We start from the raw sequence: 15,408 nt of genomic DNA on the forward strand, positions 1-15,408 counted from the left end.
CTGCACCTCTATCACACATTACATGATAATTTACAGCCAAAGCAGACAGAAAATAAAACATTTGTGTGGCATCACTGGAACCCTGTGTGACACAACAGAATAACCCTGCATTGGCTATTATGGGCTGCCACAGACGGGCGCACGTATGCATGCAGACACCATATACCCCCCTTGCCACTTGCCCGTCCCAATTGTTGCTATATGTACACTATATGGGTGCGGGGAGGGGATTTGGCTCACATATTGTAGAACCTATGTAGCATCCTCTCTGACTCGCCTGTTTAATCAGTCTGCCATCTGACATTTTGTTTTATAAATGCAATTTTGGGTCATGGGTGGGATGGTCAACTTTATTAAACCCTTTTATACTTTGTCGATGTATGGTTTCATTGGGGAAATTAGCATTGTCTACATGGCTTGTTTTCTCCAAACCCTTTACACAATAGATCAGAGACGCAATGTTTCACTTAGACTTTGTTGACTGCGGCGTCCCCCATGGGGTCTGTACTTGGCCTGCTCCTTTTTACCCTCTACACGGAATCTCTTCAACAACAATATAGCTGAATGTTCGCCTATATGCTGTCACTTACTGTTTGCCTATTATGACATGCCCAGAATTCATGTGGTTAAACATTATGTGTGACATACCGGTACGTGAATGTTGGACTGAACGGTGACTCTGAACTGTGTGCATTGGTTAGAGTCATAGATAGTTCTATCTAACTTTGTGGTTAACAGGCTCATGCAAACAGGACGAGGGCGATTTGCATAAACGGTTAGCTGGAGAATGTACAACTTTCAAAAGCTACATTTACATATAATGGAACAGAACAATAAAATAACCGTGTGTGAACAATGTGATGACAATCCATCTCAGTTATGAACTTCAAGTCTCCCTGAATAGCAGCTGGACCTATCCGTCAATTAGTTGAATTGCAACAGGTTCCTTTTACAGTAGCCATGTTGTTCTTTGCCGTTGAAATTACATGAATGTATGTTTTGTGTATTTTGTCCTTTTGACAGATATGTACAATACAAATACTATAGTCATGTACAGTATATGCATTTTTGTCAATAAAAACAATCAATCAATGTAAAAAGACATATTCTTACAAATCATTAATTTCATGCTTCTCTCTTTCTGTCATAAAGTAGCCTACTAATTTTTCAGATTTATTCAAAAACGTGTTTAATAAAAGTGAAACACATTATATCACTCAACAAAATAAAACAAACTTGCTATTTGCAAACAAACAAGCCGCCAGTATCTGGATAAAGGAAAGGGCATGCTAATGCATGGTCTAGCAAACTGGAAAATTTACAAATCCATGTTAGCTAACAGCAGTGATGGAAGAAGTATACTTACATGTTTTTAAATAAAAAGTATCATTACTACAATGTAAAAATAAAAAAGTATAAGTACTCTGATACGCAGAAATGTCCCAAGTTTTCAAAATGTCTAAAAATAATTTGGAGATAGCTAGCAGATCTAGAAGCTCACAATGTGGCACATCATGGTGCATTGTAAGCTTGTAGAAGCTTACAATGCTTGTAGTAAATGTATAGGGCTGAACTGGTTAATGTTTTGTAACAATGATCTAAATCTACAAAGTAGACGGGCCCCACCACTATAGTTATAATACCATTTCGACCAGTGGTTCTCAGAATGGGGTTTGGGGACCCAGGTCCTTTTGAAGGTTAACCGAGGTGGAATACTCTTGTTACTCAAGAAACATTTTCTAGCCTTTTTGAAAAAATCTTCTCTTATGGGAATCCCTGGCACAAAATCTTTTCAGTTGTTTTTTTTTGAGAACTATACTGATTTAAAACTGCAGCATACTCCAACCAAACAAGAACTTTTTTTCAGGCTTCGGCAAGTCAATAAGAACAAAAGGACATCATGACAATGCCTTTGTGACGTTCAGTTTATCATTTATAGCCAAACGTGTGTCAGAGAATACGCTCATGATTTGTTTCTTTTCCACAATCTGCCAGCAATGTACCATATGGACTGTTTAGTAGAGAGGTTTTGGTCCCATTTGCACATGCACTCTCAAGAGTTATACAGTACAGTATACACACCAAACTGGTGGTCCTTGAAATAAATAAATAAATGTTTGAGAACCTCTGCTATGGGAACCAACTATGGGAAGAGAGGGGCTGGAGAGGAGAAAGAGAAAGTGATGGAGGGAGGGGGTCAGAGGAGTGTAGCGGAGACAGAGAGAAGGAGGCAGGGAGGGAGGGAGAGGATAAATCCATCAGGGAGGAAAGAGAGGAATGGATGTAGGAGGAGGAAGATGAAGTTAGCAGCATGTTAATGACGGCTTCCTCGGCGGGCGGGGCCAGCCTGGACAGCTCAGTTTCTGATAGGCCGCCCCTCCTGCTCTTCTTGCCCCTATTGGTCAACTTGCGTTTTCTGCTTTGGATTCCTTCCTTTTTCATAGCCAATGGCCTGTTGACCTAAGGAGCAGCAGAGGATTGAAAATTGAGTGCCTCCACTCCGGCCTTCCAAGTGCTTATGCTAATTATTCTTATTTAGGGTGGTCACGGCCTGAAAAGGCTGAGAAGCAGTGGTGTACGTGGTTTATAGTAATGTAATGAACCTACATGGTGGAGTTTATAGTACAGTCCACAGGCATTGCAGACAGGATCTCCAGTGATGTTCCTCCTCCACAGGGTGGTGACTGTGGTCAGACAGTTGGCACACTGCGTTCCCTGTCTGCTACTCACCCTCTATGAACACGCACGCACGCACACGCGCGCACACACACACACACACACACACACACACACACACACACACACACACACACACACACACACACACACACACACACACACACACACACACACACACACACACACACACACACACACACACACACACACACAAATACACTTCACAAGTTGACATTAAGTTTCCCAAATGCATATGGTGTAAGACTGCACATGCTCAGATGCTAGGCCGCACACAGAAGCCTGTGAACATAGACATTTCGTGCATAGATGTGCAACGCAATGGTAGGCCTCAGGCCTCAGGTCTACCATTCTGAAATGTAATAATATGTGGACTGCTGGACAGCTGACAGTAGGCTCTCTTTACTCTTAAGAATATATATATTTTTTTATTATTATATATTTTTTCAAATATTATTAAATTCAATTTCAGAATGGTAGACCTGAGGCCTACCATACCAGGCCTGAGGCCTACCATTGCATGGCACATCTATGCACGAAATGTCTATGTTCACAGGCTTCTGTGTGCGGCCTAGAGGAGCATCTGAGCATGTGCAGCACTACACCTAACTAACATTAGGAAATGACAGGCAGGCAGGCAGGCGCGCAGACAGACAGACTTACAGGTTTCTTTCTAGGTGGTATCAGAGGTTGGTTGTGTGCGTTGGTTCCACAGGTGATACAGAGGTAGTGTCCTGTCTCAGTTTTATGCCACAGAAGAGACATCGTTGCTCCACAGTTAACACAAACACGCTCCTCTACACATGCGCGCACGCACGCATGCACGCACACGCACACGCACACGCACACGCACACGCACACGCACACACGCACACACGCACACACACACACACACACACACACACACACACACACACACACACACACCCCAATAAAGTGTCCATTACAGTCAGTGCTTCATAACGTCATAAAAACAAATAATAATAATAATCGATGAAATGCCAATAAAAAGTGTAAATTTGGTCAGTGCAAAAGTGTGAGTGATCTTTAGCATGAGAAGTGATACTACATTTATCATTCTTATACTGCATGGAGAAGATATAGTCAAACAGAGACAACTTAGACATGTAGTCTGACAGACAGACGAATGGACAGACGGACGGACGGATGGACGCACGCACACGCACACACACACACACACACACACACACACACACACACACACACACACACACACACACACACACACACACACACACACACACACACACACACGACCGGTACCTGGTATTTTGGGATTGTAGGGGTGAAGCCCCGCCCCATGCAAACCATCACCATGGTAACTATCTCGTCCCTCGTACGCAGGGTGGAGGGTGAGATAGATCCTGCTGTCTTCCTCCGCCCCATCCTGCATGTCTTCCAGACAGGCCTCCTGAAGCCTGGGACTGGAGGGAAGCTTCTTGGACCCCACAGACGGCAGCACTGCCTGGGGGCTGAGAGCAGAGGATGGATCACTGCAAGGCCCCGTTCAGTAGGGCAGGGCGATATGGCCAAATACATGTACCTCAACAAATCTGGTCCCTGGCACAAAACCTTTTCAGATGGAGGTCCATAGTGAAACACATGAGAACTCCTTGGTCTAGCGGATGTATATTGCGTATCACCCATGTTTCATTCAGCGAAACACTCATCATTAATACATTGAACATGGAACATAACATTTTGTTTTAAACTACAGTGTTTTGAGTTTACCTGCTGCTGTAGACAGAGGACAGAGGATAGGAGAAGGGAGGAGGAGAGGAGAAGAGAGGAGTCCTTGGAGAGCAAGCAGCGGACGATGGGAGTGGCGGCGGCCTCCAGTTGAATGCAGGGTGACCATATAAGTTCAACGGAGGCGTGGTGTATGGACAGGCTGTAGATTGACAGCTGGGACTGACCAACCAGGAGTCCGGATTGCTGACCTCCGAACCTGTAAGCGAGGAAATGTATATCTCAACGAAATAACAAATTCATTGGGAGGGCAACGATGTCGTTTCCGAAAATAGCCAAGCTTGCAGATTAGATATTTTCAGAAAGCGACAATATGGTGAAGCATTACCCATGATGCTGTGTGAGTACCCATGGTGTATAGATGAGGCATTACCCATGATGCTGTGTGAGTACCCATGGTGTATAGATGAGGCATTACCCATGATGCTGTGTGAGTATCCATGGTGTATAGATGAGGCATTACCCATGATGCTGTGTGAGTATCCATGGTGTATAGATGAGGCATTACCCATGATGCTGTGTGAGTATCCATGGTGTATAGATGAGGCATTACCCATGATGCTGTGTGAGTATCCATGGCTGGCGCTGGCATCGTTGCTGGAGGACGTGGCCTCAGTCTCACTCCACTGGAACGATCTCTGGGATTGGATTTGAAATATTGGAGAGGCAGAGCTAACCTGTGAGGAAGATGACGTTATTTGACCACGTTTATGGAAAATAAGAGAGGGTTTATGCTTACTGCGAAATAAAAGCACAACACAGTTCAACAATGACAACTTGATTTTTGTTTACGTATAGAATTCAAATGTTATTTGCAAGTATACGTTCCCAGCTATAAAATACATGAATTGACTAAAAGTATAGCCTAACTATTTGAAAATGAAATTTAAAAATATATTTCTATCCAAATATTTATAGTGTAAAATCTATTTACACTATTTATTTTAAAGCATTTAAATTGTGTAACCTCAGTGTGCAGGTTGTGTAGGTCTAAAACCACTGGAACTGCAGGTGCACTGCAGGCAGACAGCATCATTTCTGCCCAGGAAGACATTGATTGATGGATTGACTGATTGATTAACTGATTGACACACACACACACACACACACACACACACACACACAGCAGCACACGTGCACACTCGACAACACTACTGTACTACTGTTACTACTATTACAACCACTACTACTAATACACCAATTAAAACAACAACTTATACTGCTGCTGCATGCTATTACTACTACTACTACTACTAGTAGTGGTTGTAATAGTAGTAGTATACTACTACTATAGTAGTAGTATACTACTAGTAGTATACTACTACTACTACTACTACTACTACAATAGTAGTAGTAGTAATAGCAGCAGCAGTATAAGTTGTTGTTTTAATTGTTGTATTAGTAGTGGTTTAATAGTAGTAGTAGTATACTACTACTACTACTACTACTACTACTAATAATAATAATAATAATAATGAAAGTTTTACTAATAATAATAATAATAAATAGAGTTGTGATACTCACAGTCTGTCAGACCTTTCCAAGAGTGAGAGAGAGAAAGAGAGAGAGAGAGCAGGGAGAGAGAAAGTAGTAGTATGGTAGGAGATGATAAGAAGTAACAGGTTTGGAAAGCATGGTAGAGAAAGAGAGAGTGTGTGTGTGTGTGTGTGTGTGTGTGTGTGTGAGAGAGAGAGGGAGGGAGGTGTGTTTCAGTTTGTGAAGGCGGAGAGTTGTGGTTAAGAAGAGGTTGCTGGGAGGAGAAATTGGACCGTATAAAACATATTTGTGAGAAGACTCATGTGCTCCAATACTTTTCATATAGTCATGAAAAGTTGTCATATATTGTCATTGCCTCAGCCAATTGATTGCCATGACAACCACACACCTGCCAATTGATTACTTAATCAGTCCACTTTTCACAGTCAGTTTGCACTCTTCACACACAGGCAGACAGACAGACAGATACAGAGATCTCCATGTGGGAAATTATGTGGGAAATTATCATGATGGCACTGGCAGAATGGCAGCACGCCCGGACCTTTCCTGGTGGCCTGCCACCTATTGGCCTGCCTGCCTGTCAAAAAAAAGAAAAGAAAAACATTTATTTTATTTTTTTATTATGGCGGCCCGCTACGGTCGCGGCCCACCGGGAATATGCCCGGTACGTCCTCGGGCCAGTCCAGCCCTGTCCTCTATCAACTCTTCCCATTGCCCCTGATTCGGAGGTTCTATCTGGCCCCATTTTCTTGCCTTATTCCCTGCTGCCAATACAACATTTTACCAAATATCTGTCCTCTTCTCGTATTTCCAGAACACATGTGAGTGTTCTACATTTACATCTCCTGCACTCTCTCCAACATTGTATCTGTTTCTTTGCCCGTGTACTTTAAACTTCCCTTTGTTTGGTCACAAGAAGACTTCATAGTCTTATGATAAGGATTTAGTTTTACCATTATCTATGTATTGCTACATGTTGATGCATCACAACTCATTAGTGTGGACTGCGCTTAAAGTTGCTATAAGCGATAACATTGATCAATCGACATTGGTAAAAAAAAAATGACCAATCAGGAAGTAGACAGGCAAATTGACCAATGACAAAGCTTCTAGGAAAATCTTTGAATGCAGATTGTGATGCGTATACAGTAGATGCATCCCCTAGATGTGTCACAGAGCGTTTTACCCATTGCTGGCTGTCTGAATACAATATATATAAAAAGATGCAAAACAGTATGGAAAGGATTATTCTTTATTCATGTGTTCATCTTCAATCATACAGTCATACGTTTTTACAGTTCAAAATAATACAGAAAATGTTGTATTATCCATTAATTGAGTATAGTGCAATCGATTGGAAATCAAATTACTGGAATTCCATTTGTGATGAAAAGTTTTCTCACAATAATGCATGCGTTGCCAGCATGCATGGGATTCCCTTTAAGGCCACTGGTGGAAAAAGTGTTGCGGAATTGCGGCTCTCCCTATACTCAACATAGGAAATACTCCACTAAAGTATAGTACTTACACCATTAGGCCAGTCGCAACACTTACAACTGTCTCGAAAGACTAAACCTGCAACACAGTTTTGGACGTGTGTGATGCCATGTGCACAGTTATAAAATGAGCCTTGGGCGTCAGGCTTGGCGTACATCCCATCTGCCCTGCCTGCACAGAAGGAAGCAGGAGCTGCGGGAGGGAGATCTATGGAGGAATAACACTATTTGAAATAGTCTGTACATTGCAATGAAAGGGTTAAAGGTAGAGTAAGTGATTTCACTCAAAAAAAAACGTAGGTTTCGTTTTTGGCTGTGGGACCTAAGCCTTCGTCCAATCAGGATAGAGAGTCAAAAACGAAACCTACGGTTTTTTGACCCCCAGGGGTTAACTGGGGACAGGGAGGAACTCCTTTTAATATGGTCAGCACACTCTATAGTAGAGAGGATTATCACAACAAAACAAAAAAATAAGTGATATTTGAATTAAGTGAAATCACTTACTCTACCTTTAAAAATATATATACACCGGTATTTAATATTTAAGATATATTTTAACCACATGAACCCTATAGCGTCCATATTATATAGGCATGTTATAATATGCAGAACATTAGGCAAAAATAGTAGGTCTACAAGCTCAAAATATGTTGTGTTGTGAGCTTGTAGATCCACTAATTTCAGCCAAGAGATTTGTTGTTGAAGGGAAAATAGGCCAAGAACAAACCTGGAAAGTTAAAATGTTAACGTTCTTTGTTATTATAGTGTTAATACACATTACACAATACACATTATTATAAGATTATTATTGTTATTGTTATTGTTATTATTATTATACAGATTGACATTGTTTGATGTTTAGTTATTTACCTGAATTGAGAAGAGAGCTCAGGGAAGTGATGAGTGGATAGGTGCCCTGATTGCAGAACTGTCCTGTAAAGTCATCAAGGTCCACAGCCCATACAAAAGCTCCCCCAAACATGTTGTCTTTTATGTAGCGGACCTGAGGAAGACAAAGAACAAGAAAAACACTAGGATTTGCAATTGGCACGAACAAATCAATCACAATCTCAGAATTGCAAAGGGATTGTCGTGCCAAAGATGAAACAGACGATCACCTTGGTCTCAAGGCTGTCCTTGTTGTCAAATCCAACCCATTCATTTCCTTTGGAGGCATATGGGACTTTCTGATCGTCAATCCACTGGATAGAGGTCCCTTGAAGAAATGTGCAGATCTGAGGAATATCCAGACACATTACGATCAATATATCAAAATAACAATCAAGTAAAATACATTTTGTATGAACCCCACTTCAAAGCTTTGGTACAATAAGCCATGCCAAACAGACAGTCATTATGTGATGATGGACAATAGAAGCACAAACAGTGGTAGGGGTGGGGGTGGGGGGGGGTCTTCCAAACTATGAAAAATAAAGTGATTCTGATTCTGGACATTGATCTGTGAGTCCTGACTGTCCTCCAGTCCATAACTACATGTATGGGTCACATATGTAGTGTATGTCGACAACTTGTTTTCTGTTTGTGTCGCAACACTATAGCATATCAAGAGCCTGGTTTTTGTAAACAGACCGTCTGTGTCACTGCATGTACAGTGTCGACATGCAGGCATTAGTGTTCCATTGTGTTTGACTGCATCTAATAACAGTTTACCTGTTATTCATGCATTTCTTTACCTCATAGTATGACCAGAAGCCAGCCTCTCTGGTGAAGGGCCCGGGAGCAGCAGGTCCGCTGACAGGAGCTCCGATAGCAGTGGACTGAGAGGAGAGGCGAAACGCTCGGCCATAGGTTCCAACACCCAAGTTTAGCTTCTCCACAGGCGCTCCCTGATCACGGTAATACCTCATGGCAAAGTCCTTCAGGGGAACAAAAGAGTTGAGTGAAAAGGAGGACAAAGGGTTAGGGTTCAAATTGACGATTTACAAGCTCACAGTGTGTCATGATGCAACGCCTTGTCAGCTGGTAGATCAGCTATTTTCGGACCACGTCTCAAGTCGGCTCATAATTTAAATGAATAGAAACACAACCAGGAGGGAATTTGGGTAGAAATGTCTTGTCATGTATTTACACGACACTGGTTGCTTCCTGAGGCCCCCACCATAAAAGAATGGATAGATATAGTAAATGATATTTATAATATGGAACAGATCACTTTCTCTCTCAGACTGGAGAAGGAGAAATGTATAAAGTTTTGGTCTAATTGGGTGGAATATATTATTCCTTTGCGACCAGATTTTGTAGTGGCAAGGATTGATTGATGATTCTGTCTTACTCATGTTTTCTCTTTTTTGGTTCCGTTGTTTATATTTTAATTACTGCACAGTTTCAAATACTCCCTTATGTCTCCCTATGAGTATTAAATTGTATTGTACTTTCATTTCTGTACACATCATCCATCTCTCCCATATGCTTTATTTCATTTTTATTCTTTTTTTGTTCCCGTCTAAAAATGAAGAAAAAATAAAACCTGTGGACAAAGAAACACTATTTGAAAAATGGTTGTATAATATGATTGTGGATGTCCCTAAATAAAGAATTAAAAAAAAGAAACACAACCAAAGGTGAATTCTCACCGTATTGAAGTAAACAGCCTTTCCGGTGTCTTGGGAGCCTTTGTACAGAGGACTGCTATGGCCCGCAACGTTCTCCCAGGAGCCATGAAAGTCGTACGTCATCACGTTGATCATGTCCACGTACCTGACAAAATGGAAGTGAGGTGTCAGTTTACCCACATCCAGAAGACTTAGCCATCGCATTTCTACAGACATTGAATCTTCTTAACTCTCATACAGTAGGCTACATACTTAGAAATCGCTGCTATTTCATAAGCAGCATCGATGGTCCCTTTCCGAGCTGCCACCGCAGCAGTAAGCATTAGTCTGGGGCGACCAGTGGCTGCTCGCTCTGTCTCATAGGCCTGTCGCAGTTCCTATAGGTTGCACGCACGCACGCACACAAACGCACACACACACACAATGAAACAATTAATCCATTAGTCGTTTGATGGAAAAAGGATCAAGTTAAAAAAAAAATTCAACATGTCATCTTGTGTTATGTAATGAATTTACATTAGTTACAACTTCACCAGAATATGAATGATTTTCATTGTTTGACAGCTGCATAAATATTTCAAAGAAAACAATTCCAAGATGTAATTTACCATAATTTATGGTTTAAATATGGATTAACCTGCACTTGTCTTAAACCATACTTGGTTGACTGCAGTCCCCCAGTACAGGGGTCTGGCCCCCTCTTGTTTCGCATCCACACCAAATCTATTCACAGAAATGTAAATGATGGATCTACAAGTTCACAATGCGACGCAATACATCACGCTATGAGCTTGTAGAGGGGCTGATTTCTGTCAATGTCCGCCTATTTTTGCAGAATATTTAATGGCAATGGCATGGCCAGAATAGGGACGATAGGGTTCATGTACTTAAATTACATGAAGGCGTGGATTAGTCAGATATCAACACAAGAAATATTGACGCACTAACATATTGTGAAAATAGTCTTTACACAGTCAAAACAAGACATTTGTATGTTCCTGCTGGCCTGACCTTGCATAACAAGCTGAACTTCTGTTTGTCCCCCACAGGACTTCCTCGTGCTCCTGGATATTTCCAGTCCAGGTCTAAACCATCAAAACCATGTTTTCTCAGCAGAGTTATGGAGGACTGGATAAATGTATTTCTATTGCCTGGGGTTGACACCATTTTGCTGAATCTGTAACAAACAGTAAATACATTGGGTTGTCAAGGTCAAGAGGGCATATCATCATACACATTTTAAAGATTCTATGCGGACCACGTCAAGTATCTCACTTTAGGGAGCCAGAATTCCATCCTCCAACCGCCAACAGTGTTTTGAGATCAGGATTCCTATGAGAAGATACAAGCACAGTTGAATGAAAAGTGTCATTGTGAGTATCCAACATCTACCACGATGATTGCAACAATGGTTATCTTCCATAGCAATTTATAATTACCCGCCCATTATGGTGGGAGAAAGGACCAAACTCTCTTTAACCACTTTAGGTCAAAATCTTCACCAATGCATTTTTTTAAACGAAGCAACGTCTCAAGCATTGTGAGCATTGTAATTATTAAAAAAATAGGGCTTATAAGAGGATAATTAATTCAATTGTTTAACTGCTCAAATTAATTATTGTGGAGGAAAGGACCAACCTGTCTTTAAGTCCATTAAAGGACCTATAGAGTGTCTCGTCATTCCGTTCAAAAGTGACAAGCTCATTGGCATCGTTAATGATAGCGAAGGCATAGAACAGGTGGGTGCAGAGGTTGGGATCGATGTTAGCAGGTAGAAACTTCCCTTGTCCAGGTCTGTATTGGGCCCAGTTGGTGAAGTAACAGCCCAGCCTGTACGAGGAACCTGAAACAGTGACACAATAGTTGATTGATTGACATTCATACAAACAATGCAACAAGAATGGAGGCCTTTTCCCCAACATTCAGCTGCACAGATGATAGATCTATATCAAATGGATAAGACGCAATTGTGTGACTGTGTGTGTGTGTGTGTGCGTGCGTGGGTGGCTTGCATGTGTGCGTGCAACCAATCTGTGATGATATAGGCTAATCTAGATGTTTAACGATGGTCAGAGTGTTATCAAAGATTGCATATTTAAACATTCCATTTAATCATCTAATATCAATCTTATAACCTGTAGACTCACCTAAACTAGTGCCCAGGCTGATGCACAGACCTTCAAAAGGTAGAAAGATTCAGAAATTAGATTTAGACTTCAAGAATATTCAGTCTGTTAAACAACATAATTATGAATGGCTTACCTGCAAGCAGAATAAGCTTGTTCATGGTGTTTTTAATTGGGTGAGTTGATGGTCCAGTGTTTTGGCGAGATCAGTTCCCAATACACAGATTACTTCCAGGTAAGCCATGGGATCAAAATAGAGGAAATGTAAAAAGGGAAATGTAATTGTTTGTCAAAGAACTCATGACAATGAGTAACAAAAGACAAATAGAAGTACGTCACTTCAAGCTGTTTGCCACACATTTGTTGCAACTTGCAACATACTGTCCAATCCAAACACCCAAACAACATTAGTCACTAAAATACAATAAAGACCTTTAAGTCCTCCCTGAAGATATGGCTGAATTGCCTTTTGTGTCACGCACCCATGTCTCTGGTGCGAACACGCACGCATGCACACACACACACACACACACACACACGCACACACACACAGTTCGGATTTCAGGAGATTAACCGAGTATCCGACAGACTCGGCAACAGACAAGACTTTAACTAAGATTCAACACGCATAGGCTGGACTCGCTTCCCTTTACAAACGCATGCTTTTTATATGGTTTTATTCACTCGTTATTACACATAATCACACTCCACATACACACTGTTTGTTTCCCCCTCCCCCGACACAGGATGGATACAGTACTCTGGAACTTTGCCTAATAGTCTGCCCCTAACCTATCTCTCGGCTGGGAGTTTAGCTCTGAAACATTCTAAGCTGGCCCAGACCGGCCACTCAGAGCCATTCTTCGCTCTTCGATCTGGTACAACTTAGCTGTTGGTCTGATCACACTAGGCCACCCAGCCTGGCAGAGGTCTGGGCTCCGAGGTGCACACTTTTCTAGTTAAGTTCTCATTCTCATTTCTGTGTAAATGAGAGCAGGGTCATGTAACCAAGGGGACCCTATACACTCTCAGCAGTGTAGGCTACAGTATTTGTGATGGACATGACTGAAGCAGTCAGTGATTGACTGATTGTCTCCACCAGGCCGAAGGCATGGGGAGAGAGTATGTTTTGCACTCCGTCCGTCCGTCTGTGAACAGCTAATCTCCGGCACCGTTAACCCGGTCGATGCCAAATCGGCCTGTTATAGCCCACCAGGAGGCCGCTTTGTGCAAAACAAGTTTTTGGACAAACAAAGAGTACAGTTCCTACCTCAATGTCTTGTACAGGGAGGGGGGCATCGGTCTGGGACACTTCACATGGGCTCCAGGGCTTCAATTACATGAAGAGAAAAGATAAGTGTCATTAGTGTTATGTATAGGCCTACATCACATTAGAAACACATGTGGCTGTATAGCCTTGTCAGCCCCCACAACCCATATTTTACAACTTAACATCCTGCTCCCATTTTTAATACATTTTCCCCCAACTTTTGAAATATGTTTTCCCTTCAGCTTTGAATGAAGTTTAAGCCCAACATTGTATTGTGCGTTTGTGACAATACCAATTTTATATTGAAGATGAAGTGTTAGCATGTTTAAGCAAATGGACCCTTACAGCTCTCGGTGTAAAAATGGACCCTGTCCACTGTCAAGAGTTTGAATGCCAGTCAAAAAGACACCATGAGCCATATTGGAACAGTTACCTTAACTCTTGTTATAAAACATAACTCACATCTCAGTGGCATTCATTCACAGATCAAGTTCCCCAAACTGAATCATTTAAAACAAAGCTAAAGGTTTAAGTTTAACATTTAGTTACCTTCTTGCTACAGCCAGACGGTGTGTAACTTCTTGCTACAGAAAGACCAAACACACACCAGGAAGAACACATCACAATGCTGCTTCCACTTCCGCTTTATATAGTTGAGGCCATCACAGGAGCCAATCAGCAGCTTGGCTCCTCCTAAACGTTAGCCAGTCTCACACACACACACACACACACACACACACACACAGAGAGAGAGAGAGAGAGAGAGAGAGAACTAACCTTTTTCTCAAATTGTGCCGTGCTGGTGTGTGTGTGTGTGTGTGTGTGTGTGTGTGTGTGTGTGTGTGTGTGTTTGTTGCTGATTGGCTGATTGGCTGATTGGCTGCAGGCCCATCTCCAAATGAATGTGCACAGGGGATTTTGGAGAGGGTCAGCACAACAAGGAGATAGACATAACTTCTGACAGGAATGCACAAGAAACTTACTTTTTAACATATATCACATTCTCGCCGAGATATATTTTCGAGTTAATAAAAAAGGAAAAAAATATATATACATATATTATTTAAAAAAAAGAAAAGAAAACAAATGGTTCAAACCCTTACTTTTTAACATATATCGTGTGTGCGTAAAAGTACGCACACACGCACGCACACACGCGCACACACATTTCGATTTCTTTATTTGAATCCACAAATTACAATTAATTTTACAAGGAAACAAATATAACGGGGTTGACAGTTCATGTTCACTTAAGGATACACATGGCACCTCCTTCTCCACACAGACAAACTGCCTATAACAGACGAGACAGAACAGTATTTGGCAAGTTGTTTGGCTTTGCTTTTTGTCATGCCAGCTATTCTTAGGCCACTCATGGTCAGTTTATGCACATGGCCCAGGCTTCCGAATATCAGTATGGCAAATCTACAACGATACCCCAAGTTTGTTATGCTTCCAAGTAATGGTTGATACTTAGAATATTTATCTTGGAATGCCTGGTCCATGTACAAATCAAAGACACAGCCCACCTCCAGAATCAGGACCTCCTTGTGTCTGGTGTCAACAAAGACAACATCAGGTGTATTCGGGATGTTAGCAAAGACATCGCATGCACAGCTAAACCAATCTGGTAACACTCTTGAGTGTTTATACATTGCTGCACTAGATGGCACATGCTTTCGAACTGCATCAGACACTAGGTCAACAATCCGGTCGTGGCGAGCAATATATAAGTTTTTGTATGCACTACATCCATTTGTTCCACACACACACACACACACACACACACACACACACACACACACACACACACACACACACACACACGCACACACACACACACACTTATCAAAACAAACCATGCCCGTATGTCTGTCTCTGCATCTGTATGTCCGAGCACGGAAAGCTGCAACACCTTAAGTGGCCAGTACAGTACAACACAGAGTAAAACACAGATTAAATCATGGCAACCATGCATA

General features: G+C 41.7%; 2 protein-coding genes across 2 annotated transcripts; both read right to left on the reverse strand.

Annotated features, from left to right (window-relative positions):
- Nucleotides 1-1,881: 1,881 nt before the first annotated feature.
- On the reverse strand, nucleotides 1,882-3,490 carry LOC308315234 (GATA-binding factor 2-like). The gene is made up of 3 exons (XM_080763107.1): nucleotides 3,361-3,490; nucleotides 2,608-2,733; nucleotides 1,882-2,460 (listed from the first exon to the last, which is right to left on the reverse strand). The coding sequence occupies exons 1-3, from the start codon at nucleotides 3,460-3,462 to the stop codon at nucleotides 2,131-2,133; spliced, it is 558 nt and encodes a 185-aa protein (XP_080619233.1). The 5' UTR covers nucleotides 3,463-3,490; the 3' UTR covers nucleotides 1,882-2,130.
- A 287-nt stretch (nucleotides 3,491-3,777) lies between these two features.
- On the reverse strand, nucleotides 3,778-12,320 carry LOC308315127 (acidic mammalian chitinase-like; the record flags this gene model as incomplete). Its single annotated transcript, XM_080762963.1, has 17 exons — nucleotides 3,778-3,782; nucleotides 3,982-4,190; nucleotides 4,450-4,455; nucleotides 4,574-4,666; nucleotides 4,861-5,205; nucleotides 6,749-6,863; nucleotides 7,519-7,668; nucleotides 8,331-8,463; nucleotides 8,579-8,695; nucleotides 9,155-9,337; nucleotides 10,055-10,178; nucleotides 10,286-10,410; nucleotides 11,045-11,210; nucleotides 11,309-11,365; nucleotides 11,672-11,876; nucleotides 12,181-12,210; nucleotides 12,296-12,320. 17 exons carry the CDS (start codon nucleotides 12,318-12,320, stop codon nucleotides 3,778-3,780), a joined length of 2,088 nt encoding a protein of 695 aa, XP_080619089.1.
- Between the last annotated feature and the right edge of the window lie 3,088 nt (nucleotides 12,321-15,408).

This window comes from Protomyctophum bolini (assembly GCF_963924005.1).
Source record: "Protomyctophum bolini genome assembly, chromosome: 5".
NCBI lineage: Eukaryota > Metazoa > Chordata > Actinopteri > Myctophiformes > Myctophidae > Protomyctophum > Protomyctophum bolini.